The sequence below is a fragment of the Condylostylus longicornis genome, unplaced genomic scaffold (assembly GCF_029603195.1).
Source record: "Condylostylus longicornis isolate FDR11 unplaced genomic scaffold, ASM2960319v2 ptg000048l, whole genome shotgun sequence".
NCBI classification, from domain to species: Eukaryota; Metazoa; Arthropoda; class Insecta; order Diptera; family Dolichopodidae; genus Condylostylus; species Condylostylus longicornis.
Window position 1 is genome coordinate 12,807,854 of NW_026578017.1, and position 24,847 is coordinate 12,832,700.

Consider the following 24,847-nt stretch of genomic DNA (forward strand, 5'->3'; position numbering starts at 1 on the left):
CGTAAGCAATGAAAGTAATAACTTTATAAAAACGTGACAACAATAATCTTATCAGAATAAAATTTTTATATTAAAATATTATTTAAATTATTTTGTGATTTTATTAAATAAATAATTAATAAGTGACATTTGGTTCTGTTTGGTGAATTTGTGCTAAAAATTTATTTTTAATCAAATGCCGAAGTGTAGTATACCCAAAATTTTTGTAATGGCTTTATTAACAGCTAAATGTCTATAAATATTTATATTGAAAAATTTATATTAATTTACTTACCATAAGTATATTGCAGTTGTTAAAATATTAAACTATATATACAAACGCGTGTGAAGTATTGGCGGCATTAAAAATACTCCAAATAGTAAATTGTAAACTAAATGCAAATATAAGTATGTGTCTCTCAAGAAAAGCATTTTTCTTTCAAGGATACGGAAACAAAAATAAACAATTCATTTATCGGAAATTATAATTGGCAACATTAATGTTAAAGACAGTCTATTGAAAACTTAAAAAAAAAGTAATATAGTGCGTTTGATTATACAATGTCTTCAAGTATATTTCCGGTCAACATATACGAGTACATATGTATGTATAAGAATAGAAATTCGGAAGTATGTGAAAAAATGCAGTCATTTTCATGTAATATGAAAATAAATAAAAATATGTGCGTAAAATAAATTTTGGAAGATTTAAGAAGCAATTATCCCTCATAGGGAACTAACAACAACTACAGGAAAATTGTTATCTTCACGAAATGTAAGTTAAATTTGTGCGAAAAGTAATTGAAAAAATGTATTTGCAAAATCTAAAACCCAAAAATTGCATATTTTAACAAAACTTATGATTTTTTTATAATATACATATATATTCTTTTCTATTGCGATTTTATATCGGAATAACTGAATCAAATATTCAGAAAATTAAAATAGTTAATGTGCACATTAACCTCTAAATCTAATAATATTTTATTATTTTTTGAAATATATTAAAATGTCATTTAAATGATATTATATTAAAATTTTTATAGAAATTTTTCAGAAACATTAACATTTAAGTTTATAATAAAAAAAAATGGCAATTAATAATAATAGTCGAAATTGCCTTATTTGTTTGCAACAATAAAACCACTGACATTAGAATCTTAACATTTATTGCAATTATTCCAATTAAATAATAATTCTATTAAAATACGACTTTTTTTCCACCGACAAAAAATTCTGCTACATGTTTTTGTACATCTTCTCCTATTGAATTTTTAGCTTTTATTGTATAAAATCCCTTGGGACGACAAATTGGATTTTTTATCAATAAGGTGTGAATACCATGAGATTTTTCAGTTATAGTATAAAATGGATCAGTTTTTAATTGATAGTTATTTCTAAACCATGTAACAATTGGTCTAGGTGTTCCAATTACTCGACATTCTATTTCTAGTTCATCATTCATACAATGATATCTATCTACAATTTAAAAGAGTGTGTTGAATAAAAACAGGAAAAAAATTTTTTTCTTTAAAAAATCTAATTTACCTTTTATATATTCTATGGTGGGAGATCGAGGTTCCGCCTTAAAACTTGTCATATCACAGACGCTAATAAAACAACTAGAAGAAGCTTGTTTCTCACCATTTGTAATCACACAAGTATATTCGCCAGAATCTTCCGTAAAGCAATTAATAATTTCTAATGACAAAATATCGTATAAGTTTATAGACATAATATATCTATCGTTGCTGTGAATTTCTTTTCCATCTTTGAACCATTTAACTTCTAGATCAGTTCCATTGACTGAACATGAGATTCTAACATTTTTACCCTCCATAACAGTTGTATTTGGTAAATGATTAACAAAACATAAATTTGATGGATCATCTCGATTTTGAGCAAGAAATCTTTTTATACGATTCATAAACGTACTTCCTTCTTCTTCTCGAATTCTATTCCATTTTGCAAGTTCAGCTAATTTTTCACGTAACATATTAAGCATTTCCATTTGTTTCTGTTCAGCTTCTAGCCTTTCTCGTTCAAACTCTTCCTCTTGAAGTCGTTCAGCTTCCATTTCAGCTAATTCTTCCTCAGTATATTCCGATACTACTTTAGATATTATATTTTCTTCTTCATATTCTTCAAGTTCTTCATGTTTTTCAAGAATTTCTTCGGCTTCTTCTACTTTAATATGTGGCTCGTCCAATATATTTAAAATAATTTCCTCGTCATCATTCAATTTTAAGTCAACAGACGGATCGTTACTATCGATATCTGATACAACTGGCGTAGTCATTTCAATTAATAATGTGCTTTTGTTCTATTCGACGGTAGTTTAGCATCTGATGTATGGCGCCGATTCCCATTCAAATAAATTTGTTATTCTTTTTTTGGATCAACTCCAAATTTTAAATTTAGTTTCGCTAATTATGTACTTTGTACACATTGATTTTTATTCCCCACCTGTTTTTTTTTTGTGATTGATTAATTTTTATCGCCTTGACTTTGATACTTTTCGAGATTCTTTTTATTTGAATTTAATTGTACGAGACTTGAATTATTTTTCTCTTCTCTATTTGATAATCAAATCGATTAATTTCTATGAACATTTTTTTAATGATTTATGAGTATTTAAAATTCTAAAAGCGTTATCGCAATAAATATCGTTTCAGTTCTTATATACCAATAATATAACTGCATCTTAAGAATATTATAAATTTCTTTTACACCTTAATAGCCTAGTTTTTACCATAAGTTATTAAGTGCACAGAACTATTATCACTAGATCCCTATGATAAGGATAAAAGTTATAGTTCTTTGAATTTCTAACAAGCCTTTTATGATGTGTATTTTCATATTCTTTTTTATTTTTCTAACATTTTAAACTTTTTATATAGGTACCTAGCTTCGGAAATTTGTTAATTTTAATAATCAACTAATAAAAAGTAAAAAAATTAAATAATCTCAGTTGCATAGCTACCACTACATACAAATTTTTTTCTCAATATTTTATCGAATAAAATTAATCTAAAAATATCCTAAAAAATTTGTACCACTCTAAAAACAATTGGCAAAGAAAAAATAATCTCTTGAGCTCATAAAAAACAAAATGTTTGGCAATCAATCTTTAATTACAACATTGAAGAAAAGAACAAAAAATAAAAAAAAAATTCTGTTTTTTATAAAACTTACATTATATTTATTTCCCAAATTTTTGAATATTATCACTTCCCAACAATAATAAGAGAAATTAGAATTATTTAATAAACAACTTTTTCTGTACTAATAAGAAATTCTACAATATGTTTTCGTATATGTTCTCCTCTTGTGTTAGTAGCTTTGATTACGTAAATACCAGTATCACGTGGTGTTGGACTTTTAATCATTAAGGCATGGACACCATGGGATTTCTCAGCTACAGTATAAATTTGATTCGTTTTAAGCTCAACATCATCTCTGTAAAATGTTACAACTGGTCTCGGAGTACCATGGACGCGACATTCAATTGTAAGTTCATCGTTAACACAATGATAACTATCTGCAAATTGGTAATTGATTTCCTAAAGTTATACCTTAATGAAATTATAAAATGCATAATTACCTTCGACTGCATCAATATTAGGTGGACATGGTTCATCCTTCCAACTTGAAACATCATATACCCCTACAAAACAGGTTGATGAAGCTCTTTTATTTCCGTTAAATATCATACATGTATATTCGCCTGAATCGACCTTTAAACAATTTAAAATTTCAAGGGATAATATGTCGTACAAATTTACGGACATTATATATTTGTCGTCTGGATGAATTTCTCTACCATTTTTATACCATTTTATCTCTAAATCAGTTCCATTGACTGAACATGAAATTCTAACATTTTTACCTTCCATAACAGTTGCATTTGGTAAGTGATTTACAAAACATGGATTTGTCGGGTCATTTCGTTTTTGTGCAATAAACCTTTTAATACGATTCATGAATGTAACACCTTCTTCCTCGCGAATGCGATTCCATTTTTCAATTTCAGCCATCTGGTCACGTAATATTTTTATTCTCGCCCTTTCTTTACGTTCCCATTCTCGCTTTTCTTCCTCCAGTCGTTCCATTTCCAAACGGGCAGCTTCTCTTGCTGCTAATTCTTCTTCTGTTGGTTCTGGTTCAGGTTCTGGTGTTGCTTCTTTTTCTTCATCTTCTAGATAATCTTCATCCTCTGGATTTACGCTCAATTCACGATCTGATTTTATTTCTGATCCATCGCGTGATTCTGATTCCTGGTCTTTCTTTTCTGCTTCTTCTTTACCTTTTTTCTGTTGCCCTTCCATTTGAACTACCGATGGTTTTGCTCTCTTCGGTGGTGGTTTGGCTTCTGGTCCAGTCGTTGGTGGTGCAGGTTTTTGTTCAAATAATTTTTTATTCACTTTTGGTCCACCGCCAAGTTCTAATTTTAATTTCGGCAATTGCACTGGTGATGGTGATCTTTCTTCTTCTTCATCATCGTCCTTTCCTTTTTTGGCAACCTTTTTTTTAATAGTTTTTGTTTTCGGTTTTGGTGATTCTCTTTCGACACTCGCACTTGGACTTCCTTCTGTTCCTTCTTTTTCCGATGGAGCAATCGAAACAGATTTACTTTTCCGAGAAGATTTTTTTGCTTTTTTCTTTTTAGTTTCATCAAGCCCATCAGTTTGTGCCTGCGCATCGTAATCTACGTCATCATATTCTTCTATCATATATACAACTTCAACGTTTGATATATCCATAACAGAAGCACGATCTACTACCGCGACATCTGAAGTTATATATCGAGCTGGTTCGTAATTAGCGTCATCACTAATATCCATATACGAAGCTCTATCAAATACCATTTTATGAGCAATTAATTGATCCCGAATATCTTTTCCAAGTTCAAAAGGAGTTTTTTCTTTTGATTGTCTATTTATAAAAGGTGTTATACTGCGAATTTTGAATGGGGCAGAGGGATCCTCGCTACGTCTTTGGAAATAATTAGATAACGGTGTTTTACTGCGACTACTTCTCGGTGCCGGAGTCATACTACCAGCTCTGTTTTCAGCAGCAGGTTCCTCGCTTCCTCTTTCCTGTTTACCCGGAGATTTGCTCTTTTTCTTTTTGGGTTTCGGAACTTTAAGGTTACCACTGGAAGCATCTTTTTCAGTTGGTATTTGACCTTCTGCTGCATTTTCTGTATCAATTACTGCCATTTTGAAAATATCTATTTATTCAAAAACTATGATTTTCTTTAAAATTTTAACTTTAGCCGTAATTTTCAAACGTCTTATCGATAAGACGTTCAACAATAGACTGAACTGATAAAATAACATTTACATTGCACTTGAAATTGCCAACGGAATTCTTGAGTGTGTGACAATGAATTTGTATTATTTTTAATAAAATGTTTTATAATTAGCATCGTTAAATTTAAATAAATCAATGTTCAATAGCCAATTTACTTGTAAATAAAATATGCATACATCGACATTGTGAGATTAATGTTTTAGAAAATTGTTTCTTAATTAAATATGCTCATATGTAATATGTGTAAATACTACAATTGTTAAAAGAAAATTTCCCCTGAAATGTTGAAAAACTGAAAACGCAATTCTACAACCACAATAGTAAAAAAAACCAACTACTTTTAATTTTATCAATGGTGTAATGTTCTTTCTCTTTTTACGTATATCTTAGGTATTTTTGATCTATTGTTTTTTTCATTTTCCGGAAATTGGAAATTGTTAAATAGATTTGGGAAATTTGTTTTAAGTGCAGAAATAAAATTCGCTAAAATACAAGAATGTAAAATACAATGAATTTGTTGTTTAATGAATTGTAAACGTGTCTATTTTAAAAGTTAATCAATCAGATCTTTCATACATACATATATACGTTTAAGAAAGCCAACTTAGAAAATTTATTGAATTTAAGGAATTAAAGAATTTCTGAACGGAATTTATTTGTGTATGTTCTTAAGTATGATTTTATTAAATTGGTATACAAGTATTGACTTACTAATTCATGTTGTACAATTTCAAAGAATTGAGTAAATAATGCTGCTAAGTAAAAACATGCGGCTGCATTCTCTAAAAACCCTTAGGAAAATGAATTTGAAATATGCTACTTTTTATTCTATACTATATACATAGTAGAATATACTATAAAACGCTGGTCTTGAATTCAACCGAGTGCATATTCAATCTGTTGCAATGTTAACTTTTATTTACAAGTATGTACTAATAATATAAATTATATTAATACATTCCAAATAACATTTGAAGCAAAATGAAAATGTACAAATATTTTCTGACAATAGAAATAAAAGCATACATGATGGGGCTCTCTTTGCCTCTAGTTATCCTTGTCAACCAAAATTACAGGTATGTAATTGTTCTTGTTAAAAATGAAAGCGAGAAAGACAACTCTCTAACATTTACAAATACCCTTACACCCCACCCTTTATAGGAATATTTAAAATTGCGGAAATTTAAAGGTCTATCGATGCATTTTCAAAAAGTTATGGTATTTTCAGTTATAAAGTAAAAACTAATACTTGATAGAAGCATAAACTCTTGTAACCTACTAATATTTAAAATGCAGATATTAAAATTTAGTAAACGAAAATTTCTTACAGTTTAAAACGTTTATTCTCAATATTTAAAAGACAAAGCCCCTTCCTTCTGAAAATAAGTAATTCTTATTTTCTTCATTACTCTTCTTTTTAACTTCTCTTCGCATTTGTAAGCTTGTGAGGACAAAATTTCTTTTATTTAAGAAGTTCATATTTCTCACTACTACTAAAATGAAAGTAAAACGATTTGAATACTGTTTACGCTAAAAGGCTGTGAACCAAACGAAAAAAAAAACATCAAACGATAATGTTTTCACAGTAAAATGTCGGAACTGACGACACTCATTCGATTGGTATTCTGACATTGAAAATGTACCGCTTCAGGTGTAAATTAAATTGTAATATTGCCAATTCAGTACGATCTTTCTAACCTTTAATAAATTTTGTATTTCTATTTCGAATTAATATTGATGATTTTGTACATCTTAAAATAAAATGATGCATCCTTTAGTTTAAATCACTTTCTAATTTTAAATATTTTTTTCTTATTTTTTCAAAGTAAAAGAGAAATTTGACTTTATTTTGTTTATTGAACTTGAAAATAAAAAAATAAAAACAAAATTTGAATAAAGTGGTGCAAATAATGCACTTTGTTTTTCTGATTTTTTACATTATCGATAAGACTGTAGGCTAAGAGAATTCCACTGATTTAAGTATTAACAATTAAATGGGAATTTCGGAAGTTCAATACTTCTTTTTAAAAACTAAAACACATGAGTATTTGTTCAGTAGAATATCACAAAATTTTGATAATTTGATAGCAATTGATCAAATTCGAATTTAGTGCCAACAAAAGCACCATTCTCTTGCACTACTGCTAAAACAAATTGAAAGGATTTACTACTGTAAAAAGAATTATCTTTGCTGTGCTACGTAATATTCTTTAAATCCGAAAATAGTAAATGACTAAAATATGTTTTTTTGAAATAGTGACTGTACCAATTGATTGACAATAAATTTTATTTAACAAAATGTTCAATATTTTAAGCAGAATATTTAGTATTAATTAAACAATCGAAACGAGTTAAACATTTTTCGAAAATTTAAAAAAAATAATTTAAAATAATGGGTACTGCTGATATTGAAAACTCTTCTCTTAAGACTACGGAAAAATTATTGCAAACATCTCTAGAAACTGTTAAAATTTTGAAAAGTGTTAAGCAATTTAAAAAATCTTTAACTCCTCTCCACAAGACTAAAAATCGAGATTCAACAAGTATGACGCCGACAAGAGGTGGACGAAGTTTAACACCTTTCTCCTTGTATTTAAGTAGACATAGCAGTGATCCAAGTAATCCAAAACAATGGCGTAGCATAACGCCCTTTATAGATCGAAAAAATAAAGAAAAAACTCCGTTCGAACTTGGAAAAGATATAAGAGATCAATTAATCGCTCATAAGATGGTTATAGATAGAGCATCTGTAATGGATATTACTGATGATTCAAGTTACGAACCCACGAGATATTTGGTATCTGATGCAGCAGTAATAGATAGGGCTTCTGTTATGGATATATCAAATGTCGAAGTAGTTTATTTAATCGAAGAATATGATGAAACAGAAAAGTTAGCTGTAGTTGAACAGGAAACTAAAACAAAAGAAAAGAAAAAATCGAAACGTTCTAAGAAATCACAGGTTGCAGATGGAGATGAAGAATCAGGATTTGTTGAGAAAGTAGTTGACTCTGATGGAACTTCTAAAGCAAAAACTACAAAATCGAAGAAAAAAACTGAAAAGAAAAAGAAAACTGGAAGCGATAGTGATGACGATCTAAGTCCGTCGCCACCAATTACTCCACCGAAATTAACCCTTCAACTAGAAATGGGCGGTGGTTCTAAAATTAATAAAAAAATTTTTGAGAAAAAAGCTGCACAATCGGAAATTAAACCGCCAATCAAAAAAGTAAAGCAAGAGATTGAAAACGAAAAACCGAAAGTGGAAAATATGATCAATTCAACAAATGAAAAAGATTCGTTGTCTAAGACAAAGAAGAAAAAGAAATCAATAACTAGTCTCAACGAAAGTGACACAGGATCTATCAGAAGTCGAAGTAAAAAGGTAAAAAGTAGTACAGGAAGTACTGCTTCAATAGTATCTAACACTGATTCCAGTATAGACAGTGATGAAAAAGAAACTGATAAATTATCTGAAAATACAGAAATTTTAAACAGGTCAGAAGAAGAACAAAGTGAAAAAAGTGATCTATCTAGCGTTATTGAAGAAGACTTAAGCATTAAAGCTGAAATAGAAGAGAATGAAACGAATCTTGTAAACGACATTAGAAAAAATTCTTTATCTGATAAAGAGTTATCTTTTGAAAAATTACATACTCCAACACCACCGAGACGTTCACCTTCACCAGCATTTCCTCCGAAACAATCAGAATCATATTACGAAAAAATGTCTCATAAATACGGTAAAACTTTTTCAGATCAAATACGTGTTTTTAATTCCATAAAGCGAGATAAACCTCACCATCCAGCTTTTATAATTAAATTAAAAGATCTTTGTGTAACTGAAACAGATAAAATTCAAATATCTTGTGTAACATATGGACCAAATTTATCATACAAATGGTTAAAAGATGATATTGTTATTAGTCCTAGTGATCGTGTACATTTCATTGAAGATGAAAATGTATTAACTTTAGAAATTTTAGATTCGCGACCGAAAGATACAGCTGATTATACATTAAAAATTTTTAATGAATATAAAACAGTTGAATGTGTTTCATACGTTAATGTTGCCGAAATGGGTGGTTATCAAGATGAACCTTGTCCTGCTTACATCGAATCGATAAATGGTAAAAGTTTACTTGAATAAATAAATTTAAAAATAATTGTATGTACAAGTAATATACATTTTCATATTTTTAGATTACTTCCATTTCATTGATGATAAATTAATGATCGAATGCAAAGTGAAAGGAATTCCTAGGCCTAGAATAACATGGTATAAAGAAGATATGCAAATCCATGATTGGATGCCAGAATATAGTTTTATTGAAGAGGCTCATGGCAGATATATTTTAGTAGTTAATCACCCAACTGAACAAGATATTGGAGTTTATACACTTGAAGTAGAAAATGATCGAGGTACTCATATAAGAAAGCATTGTGTTCAATTTTTAGCGAAAAGACCTGCAACTTCTTCGAAACTCAATTATAGAGCTTATAGATTTTTATGTTAATATTGTTGTAATTTTTGCAATTATAGTATAGTAGTTATGATTAATGGTAAATAATAATATTAAAAATTGAATTTCGACAAGGTGGAAATAATATAAATTTTTTTTATATTACGTTACGATTACGAACTTAAACTAAAAATTGCCAAGTTCTTGTAATACCCAAGCAAAATGTGTTTTATTTAAGATCGAACGAATCAAAAATAGATTCTTTAGTAAGTAATAAGGATTAACAATAGTTATATATAAAAATTTTGTTTTTTTGTCATTTACGATTAAAGCAATAAAAGTAATAAAGGATCAAATGAACAAGTTTTTAATTAACTTTGGATAAAGCATATACCCAAAAAAATCTATTAAATTACAACGAAAACTGTAGAAAATATAAAAGTTTCTTAATACAAATTTTATAAAAACAAATTGGATTCATACAAGCTGTAGCACACAAGCTGAACTCTTTAAGGAGGAATCAATTTTCAAAATGCAAACTTCAACATTTATGTGAAAATACGGCTACTGGAAAAGAAACTTTAATTTGCTATTTTACTTTATGGTTATTAATTAAAACAACTATAATCGGTCTCATTTTCGAAGCCAATTAGCTTACAAGTTTGATTCAGAAAATAATAACTGAAAATAAGCAAATATATATATACTTGAATTTTATACAAATACCTTAATAATTTTTGTCCTTGTAAATAACAAACGCTGCTTCTTCCTCTTCTAAGAAATTTCTTTTATTTTTTTGAAATTTCGTTAAATTATAATGTTTATAACATTGTTCAAAATTTTGATATTGAAGTTTAATTAATTGCTCTGTTAATGAAACGGAAACAATATAATGAAAATGAATTTTAATCTCTAGAGTATTAAATTTTAAAATCAATTAAAATCAGTATTTTTAGACAAATATTTGACGTCAAGAAATCAAAAGAAAAATTCAATAAAAAGTCAAATTGAATTTTGTTTATTTTCTTTTAGGAGAAAAATTGAAATATCAAAAGAAGGAACAAAAAATTTTTAATTTAAAAATTCATTGGAATTCCTTAAATTTTGCCAATGAAACATTTTTGTCGAAGAATTTAAGGATCAAACTAAATACAGGGTCCCTCGTATCTAAGGCATTGCTACGTACCATTAGTGTAAGTAATATCTTATGAAGAATACGATGAAGCAGAAAAGCTACTTCATGTGTAGATAACACTTTTGTTTGGAGACAATTTTCGCAGCTCAACCGCTTCCGAAATCAATCGGAATTACAGGACTTGAAATCAATCTCAACTGTTGTTTTTTTTACTTTTGGCAATGTGGATTTGAACAGCACATACATAACTGTAAAATTAAAAAAAATTTTAAATTTTAATTTTTCATTTTTAAAAAACGTTAATTTTTTAATTTTATAGCTTTCTCTAATTTGACCACAATTGGTAATCCTGTTAGGTCAGCTTTAAATTGTATATGAATGATTTTTCCAATGATTCAAAAATGTGTACAACTACCGTGTCTCTTTTCTATTATACAAAAATGATAAAATTATTAACCGAGTTTCTCTTATATTTCCAAAATTTAATGGATCGGTGCAATATTCAGTGTTATACAAAATAATACAATTTACACATAATGTTAAATGTAGCAGGGCATTTAGATACTTGAAACCCTGTTTTTACATTGTACATTAATATTTGAGGATTTGTTTTTTTGATGGAATGATTTTGAGTATTCATTAGTAAAAACAAAAGTTACAACAATTGAGGAAAGAAGCGAGTGTTACATTTTGAATGAAATTTGTTGTTTATGGAAAGTAATAAAATCTGCAACAGAGGATGCATTTTAAATATTTGCAAACTCAAAATGACTTGTCAGAGCAACAAGATTGAATTTAATTGGAAAAATTGAATAAAAAGATTTATGGAAATAATAATAATATTTTTTAATTAAAGCTTCGTTCATCCGAAACCACTTTCTTAACAATGTCTACATATTTCTTTAAGAATTATGGTGGATTAATTTTTAAAATACTCACTCAATGTTGACACAGTATATCAAGGAAATATTATTCTTTTATTTTATATTTTGATGTTTCTCAAATTTTTGGAGAATATTATGAAAAACATTTTTATTGTAACATACGATATTAGTTTCTATTCGGTGTTTCACTGTTAAAGCAAAGTTTTTCAGTATTAAAAAATTGTTTGAAAAGGAATGACTTGTGTACTATAAAAATCTAACATAAATTAGGAACTAATTTGCACTAGTATTCCTTAACGAAATTCGCAATTTTTTCTATTCAAATTACTCATTGCATTCACTTATTTTTTATTGGAAAGTTTTGTTTTTTACCGACCGTATTGTGGTAGGTTATGTGATGGCAACAAATTTTGCATATCGAGTTTTCGGTGGGAACGTACTTCTCCATAGTAGGGAAGTGTAAATAAACTATTTTTAGCAACTTGTCGGTCTGTCGGTCTGTGTGTGCACGCGTGTATCTCAAGTTCGGCTGAACCGATTTTGATGAAATTTTATATGTAAGTTTATTTCCACCATGGCACGGATTGATCAACTTTTGATATATATCAGGCCTCGGGAACTGCACTTTTTAGCGGGCCTGTTTTACGTTTTTGAACATTTTGAAGAACATATTCAACCGATTTACTTGAAATTTTATATATAAGCTCAGCTCGACCGTCCGCGAAAATTCCTATGTTTTGGAAGAAATCAGGCATCGGCAACTAGACGTTTACTACGGGCCAAAAATACATTTTTGTGTATATAAAGAGAAATAATCAACCGATTTCATTGAAATTTAATATATGAATTCCTCATATTAAAGTAATGAGCATGTAAATTTTTTGGAAAGATCAGGGCTCGAAAACTGATCTGGGGGCCGCTTTTACATTTTTCACCATATCTACGGAACGAATTGATGGAATTTCTTGAAATTTGATATTTCAGTTCTAGTTGTTACGGTTCTGTTCTAGTGTATTTGAATTCTAGTTGTTTAGTTAGTCGGGTAGCACAAAGTGAAACTCTACTAAGAGCCAAATTTACATTTTTCTAGGTATGTTAACTATAAGCTTTCTAATGTCCTAAAAATTGGAAAGAAGTATTTAACAGACATTTTTATAATATTTTGTAACACTTTTATTTAACTAGACAATACACAATGCGGTCGGTTATGTGCTGATCACATCAGATTTTTTAAAATACCTTTATTTTTCAATTCATTTTCAACTCAATTTTAAAATTATCTTCTCAGAGAGTAAGTACTTCAAGCTTTTCAAAATTCTTAAAAATTTTCTAAAAATTAAATCAAATTCTAAAGCATCTTTTCAAAAAATTTTACGAAAACAAAAAAATCAAAACCAAAAGGTTTCGTTTAAGTTTTTTAAAAAAAAAACAAATCCAAAATTCTAATGGAAATTTCAAATAAAGAAAACCAAATGAAGAAATCTCAAAAAAAAATAAAAAAAGAAGATAAAGGAATGATGATAAAAACTTGGAATACCATTGAATGAATGGGACACAAGTAAGATTTTAAATGCTTTCATCCTTTTTGATGGATGAGGGTATTTTGAATATTGAATATCTAACCTAAAGTTCTCTAAAAATTCTCTTTTTTCACCTAACATTACTACGAGTAGGAATTAATGAATACTATCTTCCTTCAAACACGTTTTTATATATAAAAGTCCAAAATTCTTTAAAAGTGATCCATTACATATGAAATGTTATATTTGACTTAATGAAATATAAAAGCAAAAAATTGTTGATTCCAACTATAGGATAGCAATAATGTTGCACGGAAATGATTTTTTCTTCAAAGCTTAGTAATCATATTAATTCCGCGGAGATGGGAGAGCCAAAAAAATATTTTTTTATATGTACGTAATACGACACATTTAAAAATCACTGTAATTTTTATTATTACCTCGAATAAAATCGAGTAATAAGAGATCAATGGAGATTGTGAGTAATATTATTTTGCTCAAAATATTAGAAATGGAATAGTAGTGCAATAAGACTCACACAATCTGAAAAAGCTTATAACAAAATTTTTCATTTAACAAGAAATTTTTATATACATGTTTTAGGACTGGAAATTAAATAATTGTTAACTATTCAACCGGAAATAACATTATACAATTTAATTCCAAAATAAAGTTAATATATAGGAGCGCACACTTCAATTTCCTTAATTACCATGCTTGATCGAATTTCTTCGATTTTTTTTTCTTTCTCTTTTTTTTTGCGTAATTAAAATCAGTTTATAAGTAATAAAACAAATAAGGGTCTTTAATGGGATTTTAATTTTGTTACATAAAAAATTTTCTTAACAGAACGGTTGATTTAGTTTTTAAATTGCTTCTTATGCAATATGTGTGTTTGTGCGTATCAATGTTGTACAAATAGTAGTATAGTAAATTTCCGATGTTAATGGTATAAAAATTCTATACAATGTTAATAAAAAGAAAATTAATGATTTTATGCGTATAATTTGGTTTTTATTATGCTTAAAAAGATAAAATAGAAAAAAAAAATATTTTAAGCTAATTGACTTTTACTTTCTTCCACGAATTATTTCACGTATTATTAATCGAAATTCAAGATAAAAATGTTAATTTTATTGTTTAAATGGACTTATGAAATGACTTAACTCTTTAACTCCTCCTCTCTTTAACATGAAATACGAACATTAAAGTGTGATGCAATTTTTGTTTAGAATTTAACTTATTCCAAAAATTTTTCGCTTAACTCGGTAGATTAGGAAGTTCAAGAGACTTTTAATCCATAATAATCAATATAAATATATTGACTCAATACTGTTAAATTATTTAAGTTGGTACATTCAATTCTGAAATTGTCTAGCACAATTCATTTTTTGTAGCTTCATGTTATGAATTTTGTGTTAAAATAATAATACACTCATATTATGGCATGTTATATGTAATAATTAATATTAGCCTTAACTTTTTTAGAAATTGCTCGGTATGAGAAGTGTGTCACATAATGTGAATTAACTTGAGCTTTATAAAAAATATTTCCAATCGATTAATACCAGATGTTTTATTTTTTGATAATTAATTTCTACAGTGATAATTCATTTACAAATCCCTTACATCTCGAATTATAATCTTTTATAAAATTAATAAAGTATAGTATAAGCTTTGGCATATCAGGAACATCAATAATGAATGAAGAAGGATTTTTTGCAGATGCAAGAAAACTTAATGAAATTTTAAATCTATTATTAAACGTAAGTTAAGTGTACACAATATAATATAAGAAACTTATTCGTTTTTAGCATAATAGTAATTGAAAAATCTTAAGTTATGTATTAGAAATTAAAAAATAATGTATAGGTATTGTTAGAGTTTTACTATTTTTAAATTCACTTCATATAGCATAAGGCACTACCACGGCTATAGTCATTCAGAAGTTATAGTGCTATAAAAAAAGCATTAATTGATTGGAATCAGTTGAATGAGCTCATTAGTTTAGCGGTATTTTGCTTGTTAGTGTTTTGCATAAGCTGGCAAATAATTTCAGGGATGATTCTTTGATAAATTTTCAGCTAAAAGTTGCCTCGGCGGGGGAAGGGATGAATGCAGATGTACTTGTTTTCGATCTACAGCCTGTGGAAAATAGAGATATCAGATTTTTCCTACATATATAAATAAGAGCTTATCGCTTTATCAATATTTTTTTTTAAAGTTTTTTTTTTTTAAAAACTCGAAATTTCTCGAAAATTTGTGTTATTATTTTTTCTTTTTTTTTTTTTGTGTTTTTTCGATGCGCCGCAATGAAAATTAAAAGTAACTCATATAAGATTTTCTCTATCTTTCATAGTTTGATATAAAAATATGCGAAAAATGCATATTCATATTTTTCTGTTCAAAAATAATACCGCGGCCAAATAATGCCAAAATACTAAACTCATTATAATTATATACTTTCATTAGATTATCCAAGTCAATAGCTCATTACAAGTAATATTACAAAACCTTTAATTTTCTAAAATAATTTTTCCATACCATAAATGCTTAAATATTTTAAATTGCTAATTCTTATTACACAATTTAAAAAATTTTATTCAATTCGACAATTCTTTCTAATCAATTTAACTTATTTTTATTTAAAAGTAAGAATTCATTTTAAGTTAAATGATTTTTATGTTATTGGTATATGGTATGCTTTGCAATATTACACAAAATTTTGTACAATTTTCTATACGTATTAAATGTTAATAAATTTCTATATACTATCTATACATACATATGTATACTATGTGCATAACAATTTTTTCTTTAAAATCAACTTTTTTACCCATTGAACTCGATTTTAAAAACACCATTGATTACCACATCTATTTAATGAAAAATAAAATAAAAACTAGAATTGACCGCTTTACGTAAATAAGACTAGATGTTTCAATACATTGGAAATTTTAAAATACAAAACAAAAATATTATTAATTTTTGTCTTTTGTGTCGATAAAGAAACAAAATCCAGAAATTTATAATTGCAACCAGAAATATTCACAATTTTTTTATATTTTTTTATAATCATAATTAAAATGTTAAGTGCATTAACATTAATACCTTATATGTACCTATGGGGATATTAAAATTTTTTTTTTTATTTTTAATTAGTAATTAGTGATATTTTTGTAAAATAATATTGCCCTCGGATAATTAAAAACAAAATTTAAATTCCAGTACGATTCATATATAGTTAAAAATAAACTTTATTGAATTGAAATTTAAATTGGAAAAAAACAAAATATAGAAGAGCAATAATACGATTTTAATGAATCACTAAATCCCTCACTAATAAAAATTTTAATTTTCGCTTTTCTTTTTTTTTCCACCATATTCAATTATAAAGTAAACCTGATTTCTAGCTACACAGGTAAATTCAATTAATACTCTTAAGTACACAACAATGAACACTGAATAAATATTGTCGCCGCAAAGAGAAACAAAAAAAAACGTGAAATCGTCATAACTATCATCACCGCTGAAATCACAATAAGTACATAGAAACGTAGATACATAATGGTCATATATACACACATATACGTCATTCATTTATATATTATATAAAGTTCATTAATGTACATTTTTGGTGTTGCAATGCAACATTTTGTTAGAGACGAAATCAAATCAAAAGAACTTAGAGCGAGAAAATAGAAATCAACTTTTTTGCAAATTGTATTTTTTTTTTTATACCCAGAAGGAAAATAAGATAACAACGAAGATGTCAAAATGAGTGAATAAAAAAAATATTTTGGTGGGAGGTAGTTTTTCAGGAAAAACAAAAATGCTCTTAATCTCCGCAAAAAACATGTAATATATGTACGTAATATGAAATTTAATTAACGTTCATTGGGTTATGCAAAATTATTATTACATTCGAAAACAGTGTACCTTATTAGTGAATGGAACAACTTTAATAAACTTTGCAAGGTGTCTACATATATATATATACTTATACACAGCTTTGAGTCTAATTAAACAAACCAACATCCTATTGAAATAATCTTCTTATTAGCAAATAATTTTGCATAATTGTAGGAGAAATTTCAATGTTAATAATAGTATTCAGAAGTCCCTTATACATGAATATAAAATTAGTTGACTATTATTATTATGTTACATTCTTGTTTTCACAGAGATTTTATAAAGCCTATAATGTTGTAAAAATATTGGACTGAATACTGGCATTTTGCGACAGTTGAAACTTGGTACTGAAACAATTCGCCGTGTAAAAGAAAGATCACATAAAAAAAAACAATTTGAGATAACAATTAGTTTTAATAATCAATTTGACAACGTATCAGTTGCTCATATTTTTTTACGATAACACAATAACTGTGTTGAAGCAGATGTGACTATGTTTTCACGAAATTTTCTAGACTTCAAGAGAATACGTAAAAATTTTGTTCCGGGAAAGTAGTCCTTTCACTAAAATCTTCAGAATTTCAATTTATAGGTTATAAATGAAATGGAGTACCCGATAGATGTAAAAAATTAAAACATAAGTGAGCGTGAATTATTCATTGTACAATTTTAAAATTTGAAAATTAAAAATTGAAAATTTACTCAAAATATTTAAAATTAAAAAAAAAAACTTTTAACTTATGAGATGGTGGAACGAAATTTTTTTTCACTTTACATTCTTTTATGATACATTATATATAGGTACTATACGTTATTATATACGTTTACAAATATATATACTCATTAGCATTATTTACACTATGCCTCCTTCTCGTTACGCTACACTACATTATTACAAATTAATAGATGGTAATAGTTATATACACATTCATATATATGTATACAGAGAGAGAGAGGTGTAAAAATTTGCCAGTTTTTTTTTTTTACATATTATAGCATAGGACCAACATTATAACAGACATAATATTACAAAATAAAACTTTTTACGTGATTTAAATACAGCTGAGTATATTGGTAAACCTCAATTGAAAAACATCGTCAATTTCAGTTGTCTTCGGTTGGTTTTTGGTTCACATTTATTTTAATTGGAAAAAAATAAATATTTTTAAATTTTATATTTACTGAGTGTTAAAAAAAAGGTGATTTCTTTTGATATATTATTACCTACACCTAATTGGTATATCGTAATAGTGCTGTTAATAATTTTATTAAAAAATAATTAAGTGATTTAATAAATTAAATGTGAAAAAATTCTTTTATTTACTATAATAATTAAAAATTTTTAGCTTATCATAAAATGAATAATATTTTAATAATAAAATTTGGGAAATTTTCTCATTTTAATTTGAAAAAATTTTAATGTGCTAATTGATTTTACTGTGTAAAAGAGAATAAAATCGATCGAATGTTCTTGATTGTTATAAGAAAAACCTGGCATTTTGATATTTTGCTGTCTGTAGACTCGTCCATTTAAAATAATAGCTAAAACTAAAAAATAGGTTGTTAAAATTCGAAGAATTTAGGGAAATTTCAAAATTATGTGGCAATTATTTATGGAATTTTACATTTTTTGTATTGAATTTCCAGAAAACTGGAATTTTTTTAACAATAGTATTAAAGATTTGCGGTTATAAAATATTGAAGTACATATGAGTTTAAATAGTTACCGGCTTCTTAATTATGTATTAAATTTTAAAAGTTCAAAATTTAAATTTAATTAGAATTGAGTGAAATTTGCTAGTTTGAATTTTTTAAAAATCTACTAAAAAATTTGAAAAAAAAAAATTATTACTGACGATATTAAAATGTAAAGAGATTCAATTTCATACCGCGTGCACAACGCTTACTTCATATTTACAATTTTATTACTTAATAAAGCAATTTTTACTCGATTTTCAATTTAATTCGGCTTCATGTTTATAACGCGTACATATACGCATTGATGTAATTTAATTTTAAAATCTCCAAGAAGTACGGAAAAAAAAAGTATGTGTTAATGTGAAAATATTTATTTGGTAATAATTCATATTTACTGCTTGATACATGCAAACATACATACATGCAGACATAAATAAATTATTTATGGTATAAAAATAATTATTATTCAATAACTGTTACTAAAATTACAATTTGCGCCAATTCATCGTGACTTGATTTCAAAAAAAAAAAAAAAAAAGCAAAATTAAAAGGAGAAAAAGTATCTAATAATTTTTTTTTATTTTGTTTTCTGGAATATTTAACTTCTTGTCCGAATATTTTTGGAAGGGTATAATAAATTTATTAATCCATTTATGATATGCAAATTCATTTGACTAGGTACTTTTATTCGAATATCTGCATATTAAGAAGTATAATGTATGCAGTTTCTGCAATTTCCATGATATTCCAGTACACACAGTTATGCAGAAAAAAAAATTGGTTAAGTTAGCTAATTTTCATTTTCTTATTTCGGAATTTTTTGGTATAAAAGCTAGAATATTATGATGTAATATGTAGTTGTTGTTATATAAAGTTAACCGTTCTGCATCATATTTTTGAGAAAGGTCGAACGAGTAATATAGTTTGTTATACCTAAACAAATTCTAAGGTTAAATTGATGTAAACATACATAGATTAAGAAATTTAATTATCGAGAACAATGACATAAGTCAAAATGCAGAACCGCAAACTTGATTTTATTACTATTATGCTTTAATGTGTAAAACTTTTCTATAACAATTTATTCATATACTCGTAGAATAGTTCCATATAAACATTTTTAACCTTCGATAGTAATTTACATTCGGTTATAAATACTTCAAATTCCGGAAGTCGAAGTTAAATTTTTGGGTTGTGTCGTTATTCTTCCCAATCTGGGATGTTTGTTTTGTTCTTTTCTTTCACAATAACAGAATGTTAACATAAAATTATGTTACTTAAGTGTTATGAACCTTAAAATTGTGAAGTACAACCACCGTGTTTCGTAATTTTTTTAATATCAGTTGTTTAGCCAGAAATTTCTCATATATATTTTTACTTAAGTATTTTATAAATTATGCAATGTAATTTAATTGTACATTGTATAAAAGATTTCTTATATTTTATAAAATTTTATAAAATTTATTAAAGAAAACCTGTAGGTACTTACCTGAAGAATGTTACGTAATTAATGGTTTACTATACATAGAGTAAAATTTTATAATATTGAAATTTTTTTTATAAAGTACAAGTTTTTATTTTATATCTGTTAAAATTCAGATATCCTGTATAGGTCATTATTGAATATTTGTGGATAATTTTTGAATTTATGTGGTTAATTTATGGATATTGCTTAATCTGTTGCTATATTGTTGAATAAAAATGAAATATTTGTTTTTTGTCATTAAATATTTATAGAATTACATTGAAATTATGTTAAATTTTTTGTATAACTTTGAAAATTAAAATTTAATATTAAGGTCAACATCTTTCATAATTTAAGAAATTAAAATGACAAACAAATATTGACAAACATATTATTAGAATACAGATCAAATAGCAATAAGATAATTATTATGCATAGAACAGTATGCGGATCCAAATAATTCTATATATGACGTATACATATGTTTTTTCAAAATAATTTTGAAATTTTCAAGAACTTCTGGAGTGAAAACTTAATTTTTTTACCCGGATATTTTTTGGGCTTATAATATAGAAGAGATGGTTTTTGTTACTGGGGAATATGCATATTATGTGTATGACTTATCAGAACTTATTAAATGTTTTAATTAGTATGCATTACGGTAGAAACAAAAATGTATGTATACTTACATAATATATAAATTTAAGGTGACATGAGTTTATAAATTGCCACGGACATGACTTAATTTTCAATGATTGCAGCAAGAATCTACTATATCGAAACTATGTGAAAATAAAAATTAAATTATTAAATATAACAAGTGCAGTTGTTATTTCAGAATTAATTGTCATTTTCTGTAATTTTATACCGAGCTTGTATTTGATGAAAATGATTAAATCTAAAAATCGAGCAAACTATTGTTCTTTTCACATATATGTATAACACCTATGCAAAACAAGCGGGAAACAATTCCCAGCCCAGAGTAATGCAAAATTTTCTATAATTAGAACTTGGAATAAGTATGGCACAATGTGCAATTATAACCCAACTTAATGCTAATTTTAGGGGGGATGACAGCTTTGATAGAATTTTAAAATGCATGTTACTTAATTTTTGATAACATTTTATTTGACTTTGTTGTTTAATATGGAAAAAAAAATTAATATATTTTTTATTTTTTTATTTTTAAACAGAAATCACAAACAAAATGAAATTTTCATTGTTTATTGCTGTCATTTTATGTTTTGCCGGAGTTATTGCTGCACAAACATACACAAATCGATTTGATACAGTTGATGTTGATGCAATTTTAAGTAATCAAAGAATTTTAAATAATTATATCAAATGCATTTTGGAAAAGGGTCCATGTACAGCTGAAGGAAGAGAATTGAAAAGTATTTTGCACATAATTTTTTTTTTTGTTAAAAATTTTTATGGTTTAATTTAATTTTGTTTTAATTATTACAGAACTTTTACCAGATGCTTTAGCAACTGATTGTTCAAAATGTACACAAACTCAGCGTAGCAATTCCGATAAAGTCATATCACATTTAAAAGCACAAAAACCAAATGAGTTTAAACAGATATTGAAAAAATATGATCCAGAAGGTAGATCACAACTTTCAAGAAGTTTAAATAAATAAAGAGAAGTTGAGCTTGAATATTTTTTACAATACTTTTGATTGTGTCATACTTTGAATTTTTTATACCTTTTTTTTTTATTTTGTTTTGTAAATAAATAAAAAAAATAAATAATTTTTTTTTTTGTTAATGGTGTAATTTTGTTTATAGCGCAATATTTATTATTTACCATATAATTTACTATTAAAAAATTTAAGATTCAAGTAGGGACAGTTCATTGGTTTTCTGTAGAATTTGGAGGAGAATTTGTTGAATTTTTATGCAATAGTAATCCTTTTTAGTAAATAAAGTTCTTTTGCGCTATAAGGGTTTCATCAAAGCGTATAATGAAACAAGTATTCATTTTATTTTGTGACTTTTGGTAAAAATACCCTTTAAAGACGACTAGGACCTTCAAAAATACAAAATTTAGAAAATACTTACAGCCTAATCATGTATCTTGCCTATTTATTTTACATTTTATTCACTTTCAAATCAGAATTATCGGTTTTTCTAATGGATATTTCATTTTCCAATAAGATTATTAATTTTTTAACTAGATTTTTACATTTCTTCTCAAATTATGGGATGAACCGGCACATTCTAAAATAAAGTAATTAAATTTTGAAAATTACATTATACAAATATATTATGATAGTTGCTCATATTCTTCTTAATTGGCGAGTAAAATAGCGAAATACACGATCAGGCTCTTAAAATTTTATATTTCTTAAACCATTGAAGTTATCAAGTCCGTTTGAATTTTAAATTAAAAATTGGACAAGTTAGTTATCTTTCATATAACGTAGTTCAAGGGATATAACAGTTTTTTTATATATTTATTGTGAAATAACGGGTCTTTTCCGAAAAGTTAATATATTAATAAAGGTATCATTTATCGATTTATTAATTAAATATTTTTTTCTTAGCATTAATGCTGTGCATGTAAAACATGCTGTGTACTTATCTCTCACGGCATGGACAACATAATTGTTTTAATTACCAAAAATGATTTTTTTAAGAATTTGTTATAAAAGAAATTTAAATTTTATAAAATTCCTTTTTTTTTATAAATTTATGGCTATTCCTTTAAAACACTGTTTTTCTTTGTCTTATTGCGCAAAGGACAAAAAATTTAAGTGAATGCAAACATAAATATGAAGTCACAAAGTAAACTTATGTTTGGAGTCATCTTTTCGCTACAAAAACCAAATATTTTAATGTAACCAAATATGTTAATTTTTGGGTTCTTTATTTTCTGTGTTTTTTAACGATATTGACTGCGACCCTTACTAGCATGAGTTCTAGCTCAATAATTAATTATCAAATTATGTATGAGGCTGAAAAGCAAAATGGTCTAACCTGCACCTATGTATGTGACAATAATTACAGTCATATCATTAACTAATCGGGAAAATTACGCAATGCACTTGTTTAATAATTAAGCAAATAATGTTGTTTAACAAAAAAAAAATCATAAGTGAGAAATACCAGTTTTGAAGTAAGTTTCGTATTTGCAGTAAAAAACACAAGAATAATACAAATGGGAAAAAAATATATTTTTTATTGTTTTTCTAAAAACAACGAAATTATTCAAAAAATATTAGAATGATAAATGTTTATAAGATTTAAGAAAAAAGAAAAAAAAATAATTATTTGCGATTAATTTTTTTTCTCATAAGAAAAAAATTAAAGAGTAGACATGGTAAGATTAATTATTATTTGTATTCGTACTACATACTTAATAAGTTTAATCTAAATAAAAATGGAATGATTTGATCACTGAATTATGCGATCATGCTAAATCACCCCAATACAACAAATTCACAAGAATTCATATTGAAGTAACTGCTTGACAGGGTTTTTTTAATAGTACTAAAGCTTAGTTAAAATAAAATGCAGCATTGTTGTCAGAAATCTGAAATTGGCCATAGTTTTATTTCTTATTGCTTCGGAAGTATTTATAATTTATAGCTTAATAAATAAGGAATTATTACAAGTGCATAGAATTATAGAATTTACTATTTAAGTTTATTGTAAAATTCTTCCATTTAGACAACTGAGAACTTTTGGTGCATTTCAGACCTCAATCGATGATATCTTATTGGATTTCAACAAATTCCCTTACCATTTACAATGCATAATTAAGTTCATAATTAGCATTGCAATTTGGAATGATGAAGTACAAAATTTGTAGGCATGTGAAATCCGAGTTAAAAACCCGAATTCTATAAAATTGGAAATCGATTTTCAAATCAACTCTATGACTTCAAAACATTTGTCCTTCAAAATTTTTCATAATTAAATCTTGAATACGGCATATTCAAGTTCTTTGTATTAATATTCACAAAAATCATTTAAAATACTTGCTATTACTTATAATTTTTAAAATTTTCAAAAAATCTTAAATTTCGTAAATTTCTCTTTTACAATATTGTAGGTGTACCTAAATTCGTAAATAATATTGTAGTCTCATTGGTCTCATATTTAATTTTATATAAAATTTCATCGTATATAGAAAATAGTAATAAGTATTTAAAAAATTTCCGAGCAATAACCCTTATAATACCAAAAGGATTAAATTTTTTTTTAAAAATAAACTAAATTAAATTTCTTTTAGTTTATTTCTCATTCCATATTTTTCGAAAGTACTTAAGTCTTTAAAGCACTAGCTATTTATTAAATTTTCAATTTATTAAAAAACTAAAATCGAGAAGCTTAAAATTTTCAATTTCCTTTTTTGATACCAAAAACATAAAAACATTTTATTTAAGAAAAGTAATTAAAAAAAAAAGAAAAACAAAAAAAATCTGCAAGCGAAAATAAATCTTGGCGTTATTTTTAATGTTCAGTTT

At 26.4% G+C, this 24,847-nt stretch overlaps 4 protein-coding genes across 5 annotated transcripts; 2 read left to right on the forward strand and 2 right to left on the reverse strand.

Moving 5' to 3' along the window:
- Positions 1–258: 258 nt before the first annotated feature.
- Positions 259–22,143, forward strand: LOC129611080 (ejaculatory bulb-specific protein 3-like). 2 transcript variants are annotated; one of them, XM_055524011.1, is made up of 3 exons: positions 259–754; positions 21,566–21,766; positions 21,840–22,143. In XM_055524011.1, the coding sequence occupies exons 2-3, from the start codon at positions 21,580–21,582 to the stop codon at positions 22,013–22,015; spliced, it is 363 nt and encodes a 120-aa protein (XP_055379986.1). In that variant the 5' UTR covers positions 259–754; positions 21,566–21,579; the 3' UTR covers positions 22,016–22,143. The 2 variants fall into 2 exon arrangements, with proteins under 2 accessions (XP_055379986.1, XP_055379987.1); XM_055524012.1 differs by lacking the exon at positions 259–754 and adding an exon at positions 18,269–18,408.
- On the reverse strand, positions 1,110–2,327 carry LOC129611079 (palladin-like). Its single transcript, XM_055524009.1, has 2 exons — positions 1,528–2,327; positions 1,110–1,458 (listed from the first exon to the last, which is right to left on the reverse strand). Exons 1-2 carry the CDS (start codon positions 2,276–2,278, stop codon positions 1,181–1,183), a joined length of 1,029 nt encoding a protein of 342 aa, XP_055379984.1. The 5' UTR covers positions 2,279–2,327; the 3' UTR covers positions 1,110–1,180.
- On the reverse strand, positions 3,153–5,305 carry LOC129611078 (muscle M-line assembly protein unc-89-like). The gene is made up of 2 exons (XM_055524008.1): positions 3,584–5,305; positions 3,153–3,520 (listed from the first exon to the last, which is right to left on the reverse strand). Exons 1-2 carry the CDS (start codon positions 5,199–5,201, stop codon positions 3,243–3,245), a joined length of 1,896 nt encoding a protein of 631 aa, XP_055379983.1. The 5' UTR covers positions 5,202–5,305; the 3' UTR covers positions 3,153–3,242.
- LOC129611077 (muscle M-line assembly protein unc-89-like) lies at positions 7,665–10,068 on the forward strand. The gene is made up of 2 exons (XM_055524007.1): positions 7,665–9,425; positions 9,499–10,068. Exons 1-2 carry the CDS (start codon positions 7,688–7,690, stop codon positions 9,810–9,812), a joined length of 2,052 nt encoding a protein of 683 aa, XP_055379982.1. The 5' UTR covers positions 7,665–7,687; the 3' UTR covers positions 9,813–10,068.
- Positions 22,144–24,847: the final 2,704 nt, after the last annotated feature.